This window comes from Anastrepha ludens, chromosome 2 (genome assembly GCF_028408465.1).
Source record: "Anastrepha ludens isolate Willacy chromosome 2, idAnaLude1.1, whole genome shotgun sequence".
In the NCBI taxonomy this organism is placed as follows: domain Eukaryota; kingdom Metazoa; phylum Arthropoda; class Insecta; order Diptera; family Tephritidae; genus Anastrepha; species Anastrepha ludens.
Genome location: NC_071498.1, coordinates 84,460,457 through 84,476,501, shown reverse-complemented (window position 1 = coordinate 84,476,501; position 16,045 = coordinate 84,460,457). Strand labels below are relative to the sequence as shown.

The 16,045-nt window shown below is 36.3% G+C and overlaps 1 protein-coding gene across 1 annotated transcript; it reads right to left on the bottom strand.

The window, feature by feature from the left end:
- Nucleotides 1–1,874: 1,874 nt before the first annotated feature.
- Nucleotides 1,875–14,910, bottom strand: LOC128871988 (sodium-independent sulfate anion transporter-like). Its single transcript, XM_054114224.1, has 5 exons — nucleotides 14,288–14,910; nucleotides 5,953–6,730; nucleotides 5,582–5,884; nucleotides 2,819–2,964; nucleotides 1,875–2,742 (listed from the first exon to the last, which is right to left on the bottom strand). Exons 1-5 carry the CDS (start codon nucleotides 14,648–14,650, stop codon nucleotides 2,401–2,403), a joined length of 1,932 nt encoding a protein of 643 aa, XP_053970199.1. The 5' UTR covers nucleotides 14,651–14,910; the 3' UTR covers nucleotides 1,875–2,400.
- Nucleotides 14,911–16,045: the final 1,135 nt, after the last annotated feature.

The following is a 16,045-nucleotide window of genomic DNA, read 5'->3' as shown; positions in this document are numbered from 1 at the left end:
TACTCACCATAACTTTGTTTATGGTGTATTCTCTCTCTCTAGTATATTCAGATGGTTATACCAAGATTGTAGCAGCGAAGGAATAGGATGCATTCGTCAAAAAAATTCTGTCAAAAACATCATTGTATCGTAGCTTTTGATCTAATTGTAAATAAGAAAGAAATGACAAGCAATTTGGCATGACAACCCGATGTTCAACCAAAAATAAATTCGAAGTTGTCTTGCGAAAATACTTTAGTTCCAGGGGTGTACGCCGAATTATCTTTTTCCCCATTTTAAGGTGGTACGGTCTAGTACATATAATATACACTTGTGCTCATACAATTAGGCCGCACATAGAGCATGTGGATTTAACAAAAACACAACATATATAAACCAAGCTTTTGCATAACGGTAATAAAATTAAGAACTGTTACCTATGACGAAAATAAGGAGACAAGCAAAAACAAAAGTTAACAATGCATTTGGGTAAATTTCAGAATAGTATCAAAATATGTAAAGCCACGAGTGCTCACAGAATTAAGCCAGTGCAGGTTAAGTAAAGAAGATAATAATTTATTATAAAAGTTATAAAAGTAAAGCACAAAGTAGTTACTTTTAAGTTATTTTGAACTGGTTTTCGGATAATTTAAATATTTTTTTCGTCAGTATGGGGAAAAATAAGAGTTCAACTCCTCAGGAAAGAAAAATTATATGGGAATGCTTTCAAAAGCATAAAAACGTTACAAAAGTAGCAGATCTTCTGACTTTTTCGAGAGGAAGAGTTAAGAATGCACTCAAACATTTCAAAACAAAGAAGAGTTTTGCGAATTTGCCGCGTAAAAAGCCAAGAAAGACCACGTGTTACGATGACAGAAAAATTGTTCACATGAGTAAGGTGGATCCTTTTTTGACTTCTACTGAAATAAGGACTCGAATGGAGGAGTACCATAACGTAAAAGTTTCAGCTCAAACCATCCGGCGGCGTTTACAAGAAAATGCCTTAAATGGGCGAATCGCACGAAGGAAACCTAACGTGTCCAAAAAAACATTGCAAGAAGACTTAGCTTTGCGAAGCAGCACCAACAGAAAGACGCAAAATTCTGGGATCTAGTGGTATGGAGCGATGAATCCAAATTCAATGTATTTGGAAACGATGGCAGACCCTATGTAAGGCGACCCCCATTAACTGAGTTAAGTCCAAGGTATACTAAGAAGACTGTGAAACACGGAGGGTCTTCTGTAATGGTGTGGGGATGTTTCAACGCATCTGGCGTAGGCCAAATTGTTAAAATAGATGGAAAAATGACAGGTGTTATGTACAAAGATATCCTTGCGGAACATTTGGATGGCAACTATGCTGATGATCTGCCGTTAGCTTGGATTTTTCAGCAAGATAACGACCCCAAGCACTGCTCCAGGGTTGTTTAGGACTGGTTTGTGGCAAAGAAAATAAATTGTTTGGAGTGGCCGGCTCAAAGCCCCGACTTGAACCCCATTGAAAATTTATGGGTCATTATTAAAAGGTCAGTTTCTGCTAGAAAACCGAGTAATAAAGCAACATTGTGGACAATGATACACGAGGAATGGGGTAAAATTACACCGGACCAATGCAAGACACTAGTCCGAACAATGAGCAGTCGCTGTAGGGAAGTTATTTTGAAAAAGGGTTTTCCAACAAAATACTAATCTAGCTTTGATTAGTTTTTGACACGTTAATGTCGAATATCCTTTAACTACAACAACTTTCTCACAGGTGGCTTAATTACATGAGCACTGAAATTTCATCATCATGAAGATATTTTTATTTTATTTTTTTAATGCGTACTTTGTTGCATATTTGTAAGTTAAAACAATTAAATAAAACTAATTTCCTTTCTTAAAATGGTAATTGTTGTTTTTATTTGCCTTGTTTCAAATTGCCACGTTGGTTTGGTCATACGAGTGGCCTAATTGTATGAGCACAACTGTATGTATGTACTTATAGATAGATAGATAAGTTGACAATTAACTGTGGTTTACTACCTAAGAGTAGTTAATTGTAGTTTTCACAAATGAAAGATGAGATGACTCAATGAATGCTGAATTATGGAAAGCATTTTAATTTTCTATCACAATATTTGCTTAAAAAACGATTATGCATACATACATATATTTATAAAAAACAAATGTAAACGTAAAAAACATGCAATTAGAGCTACAAAAACGTCTTTAAAATCACAACACTGTTCATCACGATATTACTGCCCTCGCCGCATATTAGTATTCGCACTCTCATCAATCTACGGCGATGCACTTTCACCACTTTACACCTTCACTTCATTTGTATTGACACTTCGTTTCCGCTCGAGTGCGCATCCGTTTATTACACCAGCAGCAGCCACACAAACAATTTCCAATTATCCATTTATTGCCATTAATTCACAGCTTGGAATTATCGTCTTTGCCTGAAAGCTCTCTTTCCAAATGTTCAGCATCGTATATAACGATCAATCCCTTATTGAGACCTTCGAAAACCTGTGAGACTCGTGCTTGAAGATTGTAGAAGTAGAGCTTTTGATTACGTGTTTCGAAGTCTTTGATTAGCATTGAAACAACTTTGGCCGCTGTGAAGTCGGCGCCGTAAATATAAGTGCAATTAATGACCACTGGAAGTGTCGATGTGCGCCCATGCTTGTTAATCACGTTGCGCACGAATTCGACTGAAGGAAAGATCAAGCACCGATCTGGAGTGAGCATTATGTATCTAATGCCATTTGATGTCTGTGTGAGAAAAAAGTGAGAGTATAAGCAATTTAAGTCAAAGTATGAATGGAAAACAATAAACAAATTTACTTACGCTCAAATTTTCCATACGTAGTTTTGGACGCGCTGCGCTGTACAGAATAAAAACGATATTGATGCCAATGCCAACCAAGATGCCCATCTGTATAGGTAATACAATACATGCTATGAAGGCACCAAGTCCGGGAATGAGGTCGGATTCTGCAATAAAATATGATAAGCTTATAGGTATATAAAGAAAATATGTTTAACGAACTGGAAACTCTACCTTCTATTATTAGAATACATTTAAGTATATTACTTACCTATTATTTTTTAGCTTGAGAATTAAACTTAATTAGGCAATGGTTATTTGGGGACTATAAAATACTATTAGGATTCCTAAACAATATCTTTCCTACTTATGGGAATAATACTTGAATAATCCCTGTCTTTGGGTAAGATCCTACATTTACATAAGTTTACATTACATTTTTTTTTTCATTTTTACAATTACTGCAAAATCACATCCAAAGTCAAGATTGGTTTGCAAGACCTCAGCGAGTTTATTTCTTTCAAAGGGAACCATTTCTTCTTTTTTGTGTGTTATTAAAAACAGAGATAATACAAACAGAGTTGATCCAAGCTAATATTAAACTTTTTTAATTTTTTTAACTGATTTCTGTGTGAACCGATTTTTTTAAAACTGGAAATAAGCTTGAGATACGCTTCGTTTTATAATAAGTGACAGTGTCGTTTGGGTGTTTGGTCGACTTCCACCTCCTATTTGTGGTGTGCGTCTGGATGTTCTTCCACAAATGGAGGGAACTGCAGTTTTATGCCGGCTCCGAACGGCTGATAATTTTCTATGAAAAAACTTTTTCATGGCATAAATATCCCCCGAAGCTTGCCATTGCCTCCCGAGGGTCGACTTTTATTAGAAGACGCTTTTTCTTTAACTGGTGTTTCGAATCTGTGCACTTCTGAATGACAGTCACTCACCAATCCATTCGACTACAGCGTCCACCTTTGGTTCTTATAAGATATTGTCAGGTAGATATCCACGTGTGCGGATAATTACCGCTTGGCCAGTCAGTGAAGTTCAAGGAAGTTCCCTGAGACTTTGCAGGGATAGATACTTCGCACTTAAAGAAAAAGTAGTAAGATACTATAAGATTTACTTTAAAAACTTCAATTGGTCTTGGCCGGATTGTTTAACAACAACAGTTAGCTATCATTAGCTTGAACTTTAAGACTGATTACACTGTGGGCCAAAACTCCGCTTCTTCTACCTTTCAACTTAGTTATTCCTGCGAAAGAAATAATAGGACTATGAATAAGTTCGTGCGGTTTTTTTTCGAAATTTGAAACTTTATTGACGTAAAATGGTTACAAATTTAATATTCAAAATATTGTCCATCGCTTACTACTACTTTTTCCCATCTTTCTGGCAATTCACGGATTCCCTTTGTGAAAAATTCGGTCGGTTTTGCCGCAATCCACGAATCGATCCATTTTTTGACTTCATCGTAATTACGGAAGTGCTGGTCAGCCAGGCCATGTTGCATCGATCGGAAGAGATAGTAATCGGATGGCGCAAGGTCTGGACTATACGGCGGGTGGGGTAGGACATCCCATTTGAGCGTTTCTAAGTATGTTTTGACCACTTGTGTAACATGTGGCCGAACATTGTCATGTTGCAAAATAACTTTGTCGTGTCTATCGGCGTATTGCGGCCGTTTTTCTCGCAGTGCTCGGCTCAAACGCATCAATTGTCGTCGGTAGACATCCCCCGTAATCGCTTCATTCGGTTTCAGTAGCTCATAATACACAACACCCAGCTGGTCCCACCAGATACACAGCATAACCTTCAGGCCATGAATATTCTGCGCCGACGTCGATGTTGAAGCATGGCCAGGGTATCCATACGTTGCCCGACGTTTTGGATTGTCGTAATGGACCCACTTTTCATCGCCAGTCACAATTCGATGCAAAAAACCCTTTCTTTTGTGCCGTTGAAGCAGTTGTTCGCATGCCATAAAACGGCGTTCAACGTCTCTTGGCTTCAATTCATACGGCACCCAATGGCCTACCTTTCGGATCATTCCCATGGCTTTTAAACGTTTGGAAATGGTTGATTGATCAACTCTCAAAGTTTTTGCAACCTCTTCTTGCGTTTGAGCCGGATCTTGATCGAGCAATTCCTCCAATTCGGTATCCATGAACTTTGGCGGCGCACCCTCGCGTTCTTCGTCTTCCAAGCCAAAATCACCACTTTTAAAGCGTGCAAACCACTTCTGGCACGTTCGCTCAGATAGAGCATGCTCACCATAAACTTCCACCAAGATACGATGACTTTCGGCTGCTTTTTTCTTCATATTAAAATAATGAAGAAGAATTCCCCGCAAAAACACATTATTTGGCACGAAATTCGACATTTTCAAGTGTGGTAAAAATATTGTTGTTTACGCTTCAAATAAAAAACTTATACTGACGTTTGTGCCTAACGACAGTAGCTCTCCAATGAATGTTTGGAAATGTGGATCGATGGAATAATAATCAAGTTACGCCATCTGTTGTAAAACCGCACGAACTTATAAATAGACCTATTAGTTGAACTACTACGTAAAAAATAGTTGAATTTTCCTCCTTTGAAATGAAGTATACGTCATGGGAGCCATGAAAAATATATATTTCTCTTGGCGAAAAGTAAGCAAAAACTTTTTTAATAGCTAAATATATCCTCTTCCATTTAATATCCATATTAATATCATAGAGTGTGAATAAGTAGATATTTAACAGTCATAGGGTGTTACACATAATTTTATAAAGTACTCACTTTTGCTGCGCCACATGGGCTTGATTACGCGATACTGTAACATAAATATCGTTGCCGAAACAATAATCGCCGCCAAAGCTGCTTTCGGAATGTAATAGAAGGCAGGAGTAAGATAAAGCAAGGCAAAGACAACAACGATGCCCGCGTATAAATTAGACATCTGAGTTCTAACGCCACTGGCGTTTAAGACAGCTCCGCGAGCCAAGGGGCCGTTACCGCGAAAGCCTTGCGCAAGGGAAGTACCCACATTGCAAAGGCCAATAGCAATGAGTTCTTGATTAGCATCACAAGATTTGCCATCAGCTGGTGACAGGGAAATAATGCATTGTTACAGTTATTTTAGCAAAGCAATTGCGGTTTTTTTTACTCACCAAAAGTATGTATCAGCGTTGTGGTCTCCAGTAGCGAAACGAGCGGTATGACAATCAGGCCACTACCTAAACTGCGGACCATATCGATGAAATTCTCATGCGTAGTCACAATTTCCCCGCTCGTTGTATTCGCGTATTTGGTCACGGAGAATGCTGGCATCTTTAACTCAGGCAATCCTTGCGGCACATAACCAACCATGCGAAAGATATCGATGCCTGAATGGAGCAATTCATAACCCAACAGACCGACCAATATCACAAGCACTGCATTACGGGAGGTGCCAATCAACCAAATGGTTTTCTGCAAAACTCGTTGCCAACATGTTTTACCTTCTTTCGGGCCGATGGTGACAAATGTCATAGCCCGCATGGAAAGTAACAAAATCACAGAACTTAAACCCAACGCAGCATCATTCCAGCTTATGTTATGAAAATCCTTTACTATGGACATCCACATATGTACTAAGGTTTCGCCAGCGGCCTCTACGGCCAGCATATCTTTCAGTTGTGAGGTAAAGATGATCAATGAAGCGGCGCTGGTGAATCCCGCACTGACAGGTCCTGATACGAAGTCTATGAGAAAACCTAACTGGAATATACCCATCAGCACTTCAATGATGCCAGTAAGAAAGGTGAGTAGAATTGTCTTTTCCAAGCTGCCATGGGCAATTTGAAATGTGAGCAGTGCAGCAATGGCAGTGGGCCCAACTGGCACATCCTTACTGGTACCGAAAATTACATAGATAAAGCAGCCCATGAAGCAGCTATACAGCCCATACTGTAACAAGATAATACACGAAATCACACGAATGGCCGCTACTTGAAATGATTTGAGGATATGAACATTTTTACATAATATCACCTGTTTCGCCGCCCTTACCGAATGGGCTCGTGATTGACTGCTACTCGATTGATCCTGGTTTGGATGTTTACTGTGAGCATGAAACAACGAATGATAGAAAAACTACTTAACAGCGGCACTGGCAAATCTACTAGTTTATATTTGTTATAGAAAGCATCTGCCAATGCCACTTCTTGTCTAAAGGTGCACATCACTATTTGGAGGAGAAACTATATATAATGCTATAATAAAACTACCAAACGATCCAAACATTGAAAATACTACAATATAAAAAAAACTGTTTCTGCCATCATGCCACAAACAATCTTTTGCGCGCCAAGTTCGGCAATCGTGTTATCAGCCGTCTCAGCGGCTTTAATAGGCCACCTCGGAGTAACGATTTGACGCCATTCGACTTTTTTTGTAGTTGCCGTGAATGACCAATGTATACGAAGAATCCATTAACGATTCAGGACCTTACGGTAACGAGCAAGCCAACCGTCACTAAAGTCTCCGAAAACCAGGGTTAACAGGATATGCTATTGCGAAGCCAGCCGTGGCAGTCAGACGAATACAATCGTGTTTCATAAGTAATGGGAACGTTTACTCCTTTGAATTAACCGATATAACTGAAAGGATTTGATTCTTCTTCATTTTTTTGTTTTGCATTTTTAAAAATAAACCACTATATGGACCACCCTATATTAGCTATAGCCGTCTGGATAATTAAATATTGATGGTGAAAGCTGGACTAAATTTGGCTAACAATGCAGTTATACTAACGTAATTGAGATATCGGGAAGTTTGAATAAGTATTTTCTGTTTTTTGATATTTCGTTTAGTTACAGATATTGAGTAAATGACTTTGGCGCTTAAATTGTTTCGACCCTCACAGAAATTTTCCCCAAAGTGCGACAATTTTCAAATAAATTCCGAGCTTTGAACACTCGTCAAAATATTGCCGCATTCACTAACTATGTATAGCAACACATCCGATAAAATATTAAACATTCTTGCCAAACGTGGAAACGACGATATTTTTCCAAAGAACATTCCTTTTAAGCTTTAAAATAATTAATATTGAAAATAAAATAATTTAAGAATTTATTAAGCTACTAGTATTCTTTGAGACTTCTTAAAAAGTGATTTTGATTTAAATATTTTAGGTATATTTCCTGTGAAATATCCTTTCTAGTAACAGTTAACATTTTATAGATAGATAAATAAATTCCTAGGTATTTTTTAGTATCAAATTGCTGGATTGAGTTAAGGTTTAGGTTGGTTAAGGCTTGTGGGCATGTAGTTCTGCGTGTGGTAAAGGTTACATGTGGAGATTTACTATATTTGTCATTTATATTGGCATCAACAAAAGTACCGGTTAGGACACCGCTGTAGTTGGCAGATCATGTGTAAAAGTTAGGTAAAGAATTGGACTTAATATGCTGATTTTGTTTTGGTCGAGCACTATTTGTATTTTGTCGATGAGGCTATAGACCTGAGCAATTGTCGATTTCTCTTTCCTGAACTGCATACAGAATTCGAATGGGTTTGTCAGAGTGCCTAGGAAAGCAGACAGGAAAATTGCTCTTGCTGTGATTTTGTAAAGAATAGCAGCCCCTGATATAATGTTTAACCTCGCGTTAGGTTTGCTTATGAATAAACTCTTTTTCTGATGATACCTGTTCTGTTTATGAGTGTTAGTCTCCAAAACTTATATACTAATGTACATACATAGATGCACAGGCAGCTTGAATGTAGTTTAGAATAATACAGCCCACAAAAAGACTGTAGCAACTCAACATCTTGCCAGTTTTAACTATTTTACTTATTTCTTTTTTGAATATTAATTTTTATTTATAAAAGTGAGCGCATTGTCTAAAAAAATCAAATATATCTAAAATTCAAATTTTTTTACAAAAATTTTAAAAATTTAACAGACTTTTTAAATTAGAAATTTGCATTAAATGAATGAATTAATGAAGTGCAAGATTGAAGTTGCTGAAAAATCTGTTAATTTTTGGTAATTCTTTTTTCTTGCATTTCATTACATCCAATTTAATAAGCTACACAAGTTTTTAACCATTTTTTTGTTTTAATTCTGATTAAAATTCAAGCGTCCGCCGTAGCCGAATGGGTTGGTGCGTGACCACCATTCGGAATTCAAAGAGGGAACGTAGGTTCGAATCACGGTGAAACACCAAAATTAAGAAAAACATTTTTCTAATAGCGGTCGCCCCACGGCAGGCAATGGCAAACCGCCGAGTATATTTCTGCCATGAAAAAACTCCTCATAAAAATATCTGCCGTTCGGACTGACGGACCGTCCATTTGTGGAACAACATCCAGACGCACACCACAAATAGGGGGAGGAGCTCGACCAAACAGCCAAAAAGGATGTACGTACCAATTATACCTTCTGCTCAAATAGGAACGAGACGTTATCAATTATGTAGTGTATATAAAGATTTTGAGATTTCCTTAACAAATTTTCCAATTTTTCTATACTTTGTATAAAGTCTGAAATTTTAATTTATATATCATGTTAGACCATGAGGTATAATTTTATAAAAATAAAATTTTAGACAATAGAAAAAGGAAAATAGTTAAAATTGCTAAAAATGTTGAGGCACTATATTTTTTTCGTGTGCTGTGTAAGTACTTATAAGCACTATTTCATCAAAATTTGTTACTACAAAAAAGGGATCTCTTAATTGTAATTGATATTCAGCCCATGAGTGGAATAGAGCCTCTTTTTAAATTTTTATCAAAATCGAGGAAAATTTTAATTCTAAAAAATTCAACAACAAAAAAATGTAACAGTAAAAACAAGTTCTTATACATATAATTTTTCTTACTTAGATAAATTATTACAAGCTCTTCCATTTTTAATGGACCCAAAGAAAACAAGGAAACAAGAGCATTCACAAGCGTTCTTATGACTGGTATGCAAAGCGCGAACAGCGGCTTTAAGAAAAAAATGTTAAGCAAGTCAAACACAAACCTAGGACAAACTGTTTTCGCGTTCGTTTTCAAAACGTGGCAGACTATTTTTAATTGCCTTAAATATTACTTTTATTTTTATTCATTCAACAAACATGCAAATTATGACAATTTCGAAAAATAGCCTATATGTCAATACATAGACAATTTATCTATAGAAATAAGCTAAATTACACTGTATGAAAAATTCAATTTTTTTCCAAAATAAAACAGTTTAGGGCAATGGATTTTGGTAGAGGGAGCAAAGAAAAATATAAATACTCGTATCGGCGACTTGAAAGCGAAAGTACGGTGTATACGCATGTATGTAGTATCGAGATTTTACTAAAATATTTTTTTCAATGCGCACTAAAGTACTTAACCCTAAAATAATTTTCCGTTTTGACCGTTTTCAAGAGTTTAAGTTGAATTTTGAGCTTTGATGTGTTAAGAGTCTATGGAAAGTCTCTATCACTATTCGCCACATACATATACTTCAAGGATGATAGATCACCAGGTTTGGAATTTAGCTATGGTGAAAAAGAAAATTGTGATGGAAACTTTGGCTGCCATGTCACTTGGGGATTCGCTAGCCGAATTCTGCACGATAATTTCATATGTATTCACACACACGTCCAATCAGTCGTTGTTCAGACAGCAACGAAGTGTCATTGGTTAATTTTTTTTCGTATGTCGCCAACACAATTTCAGTTTTTTGAAGTGAAAACTTCTTTAGAATCGCTGGGAGTGATTTGAGACTCGATGAAACGAAAAAGCGACACTACGAAGCGTTATATATTTACATACGTATATGTGTGTGGCTGCATATTGCTGAGCCACGCTAGTATAGTGAGTATTGTAGTATGTATACTACACTGCCTATTACTTGCTTTGGTGTTTAGTTCAAGCGTCATACGTTTGTATGTTTGTATGTATGCTAGTACGTATGTGTGCGCGCCTGCGTATTACGGAGCCACGGTGAGCGAGAAGAAATTATGTATACCTATACTACACTACCTAATACTTGCTTAGACCAAGCGTCCTACGAATGTTTGTGTGTATGTTAGTACGTCTGTGTAATATACGCGTTACGACGCTCATAATAGCAACCGCGTGTGCTGTATTGCGTCCGTATTTTTATATTCGTAAATTTTTTCATTTTTAAATATTTACCGCAATTATGCCGAAAAATAATGCAGAAAAGTGTCGTGAATATCGACAGAAAAAAAAAATCAATAAATAGCATCACGGAATTCATTCACGAAAATTTAATAAAGTATGCACCATAAGTATCGCGGATACTTAGAAAAGATTACGCCAAGGTTCCAATGATTTTAAGTGGCGATTTTAACGTAAATTTTGCATTAGACACAGCGGATCCTTTAATTGACATTCTAAATACAACATTCAATTTAAAAATGTGTAACAATCGCACTGAATCGACAACACGATGGAAAACAACAATTGACGCGGTATTTCAAAGATATGTTGACAACATCGAAACCAAAGCATTTGTATCATATTTTAGCTATCATAAGCCACTCGTATCATTTGTTGAAATTGAAAACATTGAGGATGAATAATAATAAAATGAAGAATATAAAATATGAACTTTATATCAATATTATAATGAACCTATAATTATCCCGCTCCTAATGCTGCTTTCGTCTCATTCTCTCTGAGTTTGTTTTACGGAAGGTTTCACTTCCATCGCGTCTAACCGTTAGACTGGTATTTTTTTGTTAACACACCTCAAGTGACGTCAGCCCATCTGCTGAATCTGTCAAATTCCTGTTGTTCGCTTTTTTTCGCACAACTTTTCATGCCACGCTGTTTTTGTAAAACATTTTTCAGCAATAGAATTAAGCTTTTTTTTAAGTAGAGTAGAATGGGGTAAGATAGGTCATTTTTTTTTGGAGAGCTCTTGCTACGGTGTTTTTGCATGGATTTTGAAAAATAAGCAAGATTTTGAAAGGTTATTTATCTGCTAACATTTTGGTTATACTGACTTACATATGTTTGGCTAAATATTTTGGAAGCTGCATTCAATAAGGCAAAGGTACTTTTTTTCGATATTTTCAAAATCGGGGGGCACGATAGGTCACTATATGTGAGGGGAAAAGAACAATGTACATGGCTTGGAAATTAACGTTTTAACTTTTATTTATAGAGTATGAACACTGCACATGTTATAAAAGTTAGGAATTTTTCTTTAATTCATCACGCAAGCACGTAATGTTTCGAACGGAATTTTAAATTGTTTAGAGGCTGATCGAACACTAGCGCGATCTCGGACTGCCGCGATTGCGTTTTTTACGTCCTCTTCATTTCGTTTCGGCCTTTTTCGCACATAATTATGCACCATTTTGCTGCAAAAACAATTAAAATTTATTTTATTCCATTAAAAGTAGTGACTTATAATGCCCCCAGACGGCTGACCTATAGTGCCCCCAAGCACATGTTTTATGTTAGTGTCGATATTTTTTTAAAAAACAAAAATATCAAAAAACTGACACATTATTCGTGTTCAGCATTATTTTCTACGTAAAATAAAACTCACCTGACAAATATTTACTTACATTAAATGCACTGCACCGTAGAATAAAAAAAATGCTATGTCGGAGGAAAGCTCACAAAAAACTAAACGACGCCAGAACTAGGACAACTAATCAATGGTGACGGCAGAAATGACAGTCGCGAACGTTGTTCCCCACCACGTATTCAATTCACATAAGACGAGTGATCTCTGCGAAAACAGTGCGCCGAAAACCCCACCTACCTATTGCGCCCCCAAACCTATCTTACCCCATTCTACTCTACTCGCCCATCATTTGCCCTATCAAAGGAGTTATGATATAATTTTATGGCAACGCTTTTTGTTTCACATTGCAAAAGATAAAGATCGCACCGTTAGAGTATTTTTGCCCTTTACCACAAAAGAGACAAGAAAGAAACAGAGAGATAAAATTTTCCCTGCGTTTTTTTTCTCAGATGGAACTACTGAACACGTCTTACATATACAATGTAAAAATTAATTAATCGCCCTATTGGCAGATTAGAGTCCTGGGCCGAATGGGTTGATGCTTGATGCTATCATTCGGATTTCGGAATACGTAATTTCCAATCTCGGTGAAACACCAAAATGAAGAAAACGTGTTTTTTAATAGCGGTTGCCCTTCGGCAGGCAATGGCAAACCTTCGAGTGTATTTCTGTGATGAAAAAGCTCCTCATAAAAAACCTTTTGCCGTTCGGAGTCGGCTTAAAAGTGTAGGTCCCTCCAATTAAGGAACAACATATATATATATATATATATATATATATATATATATCTATCGGAAGATTTATAAAATATTTAATATATATATATATATATATCGGAACATTTATAATGTTTGCAAATGGCGTCGTACGTCAATCATATTTGTCACTTGTGAACTAGACAGCTGCAGCGTAGAAACATACAAGCAAAGATCAAAATAAAGATTTTCTATCACTCAACAATTTTTTTTTTTATAGTAAAAAGTTATTTGAAAATAAAATTGGATTTACTGATTTACCATAAAAATGCTCCTAAGGGTCCAAACTTTGACCCACCCTATATATATTCAGACTTAAACTTTTAAATTCCCAGCCGAAATCCATTGTCGAAACTTTTTTATTTATATTTTTGTGTTTTCTTTGTGTCTGTGCAGCGAGATTTTTTTTTTTTTTTACTACGGTTCTGGTTTTGTATTCCCATATTCTATTCCGCTTCCATTTCATTGAGGAGTCAACCGGTTTTAGAACTTAACGAGTGTCGTTTATTTATAAATCGCAAACATTTCTTTTGAAATCGCAAATAAATTAAACAAATTTCGGATTTCTTAACTGCTTATGTCTATGAGCAGCTTTTCAATTTCAATAATAATAAAAATACTGCGGTTTAGGTCAAGCTTCTACTCTAAGCTGCGGTGTTGGGCTTAATGTTATTATACAAATGGGCATACAGCTTTATGTCGCTACTGAACGACAGTTCCGAGTATATGAGAATAGTTTTTAGGGCACGTTGGTCAGCTAATGACGACTGATATTAGGAAAGAAATTAAATATATTGCCTTGATACTGCATTCACACACTGGACAATGGTTAAACTAAGGCGAGCGAATTCCTTTTATTAGTTTATATGCAAAAGTCATACCAATAATTCTCGTATACAAATTTGTTAGAATAGACTAAACAAAACTGTGTACGCTAAATAACGAAATGATAGAAAAGTAATAGCGATTCTTGTGCGACAGACAACGACAAATCTTCAAGGGTATTTGTGTTTTGAAAAAAAAACATATCAGAAAACTATCTTTTATTGGCAGGAAGCCTAAAACAGTAATGACTTCTATTCGTAGGAAAATCTCCAAATGTTCACAAATAATTGGAAGCGTTTTGTTGACTATGCACACGCATTTTCTTACACTTATCAGTATTTTCGTAATACTCACATATGTGCATATGTTTTCTTATTATAAACTCTCACTCACTTGCAAATCCAAGCCCGTTATGCCTGCAAAAGCCAGACCCTGAGGTATCACAGTTAAACCAATAGTTATACCAGCCACCAAATCACCAACAAAATAATTTTTCTTATATTTAGGTAACCACTCCAAAATGGGTAACCGTTTGTAGAGAGTCTTTTTGCGAAAGATTTTTGATGCGGTAGTTTTTAGCCAATCATCGGTGATTTCACAACAGCCTCGCTGATTTTTCGCACGTACTTCCTCGATAATGCAGTCATTGGAACCTGTGTATAACCCATCTGGTGGTATATCCAAGGACACTTCCGAAACATATTTGCCACTACACTGTGTACTCGCCGAATTCTCCTCTGATTTGTCTTTAAACATTATACACTTTAAAAGCTTTTATTTACCTAACTGCTTAGGATTTTCTAGGAACAATACAGTAACTTGGTAGTGGAATTTCGTTCATTCGTGTAATATTCGAGTAATTACTTTGTACTGTTTATGGTTAGTCGTTAAATGATAATATTACTTTTTAGTTACGCCACTCACTGCAATATGCGAGAATTCATTCGCATACCATTCGAGCTCAGTTATGAAATAAATATTTTCAAGTTCCCACCTTGCGCGTGGGTTTCAAACCGTACGTGCCGCCGTCGAATTATCGAATGCTGCATTTCTAAAGGTGCACGAAGTATAAAAATTGGCGAATAAATACATTTGTGTGAATGATATAGCATTTCTCATAGATTTATGCTTGTGTGTGCGTATATTTTTTGCTTTTCTGGCAGTGGCTCAAGTTAATAGAAGATATCTGCGCTAACATCGAACTTTGTTGTAGATCTCAGCGCGGTGGTCGCGCTTTTGGGGGTCTACCAAGGTATTTCATTGATTAGTAATTAGTTCTTTGCGATAGATCATCACTATTCAATGCGTACACATACATATTTTGCAGTATGCAAATTTTCGGTCACATATTCCTATAATGCAGCTTTTATGAACATTGCTGCCTGTTTAATGTGAGATTTTAATTTTTGTAACAAATGTGTGGAAAGTTGCCCTACAAATATTTGAAACTATCAAAATCCTAGGTTTTATTGCTGTTCCGCTCAAGCAAATCAATTTTTTTTGTCATAAATATAAAAATAATTAGCGCTCACCCCCCTTATTGTTGGGTGTTTGGCCGAGCTCCTTATCCAATTTGAGGTGTGCACCGGATGGTTTTTATGAGGAGCTTTTTCGCGCCAGATATATAATCGGAGATTTCCCATTCCTTTTTTCTGTATTGAATCGTCACTTTAATCTAAAAATTCAGGATAAAATATACGAGGGTTATATAGAAATAAATAGAGTTAATAGAAAGTTCATTCTTTGGCTCACGTGAGCCTTACATAAAAGGCTTATTCACTAACTGGAAACCAGGTAGATCTGTTCTTTGCTTTGTCTATATTGCCATTGAAAAAGTAAGAAGGACTAGACGCCTGAATTCGAATAGCATATTAGGGAGAATCAAAAGAACTCTTGGCATCAAAACGTTCTTGCTGCGGATTTCCTATCGATAATGCTCGATCTGTCTTAACTTTGGGCTGTCATTTTTGGTAAGTACGATGACTTCAAAATTTCGTTCACATTCATCATAATATGTACTTTTATTTGTGTTCACAATTATGAAAGTGGTCTAAGTCATATATTTCTTCTTTTGAGATATTTAATTACATTTGAATGCATTAAAAAATATTTTTATTGTACATTATACGTACGACCTTTTTATTTAGAATT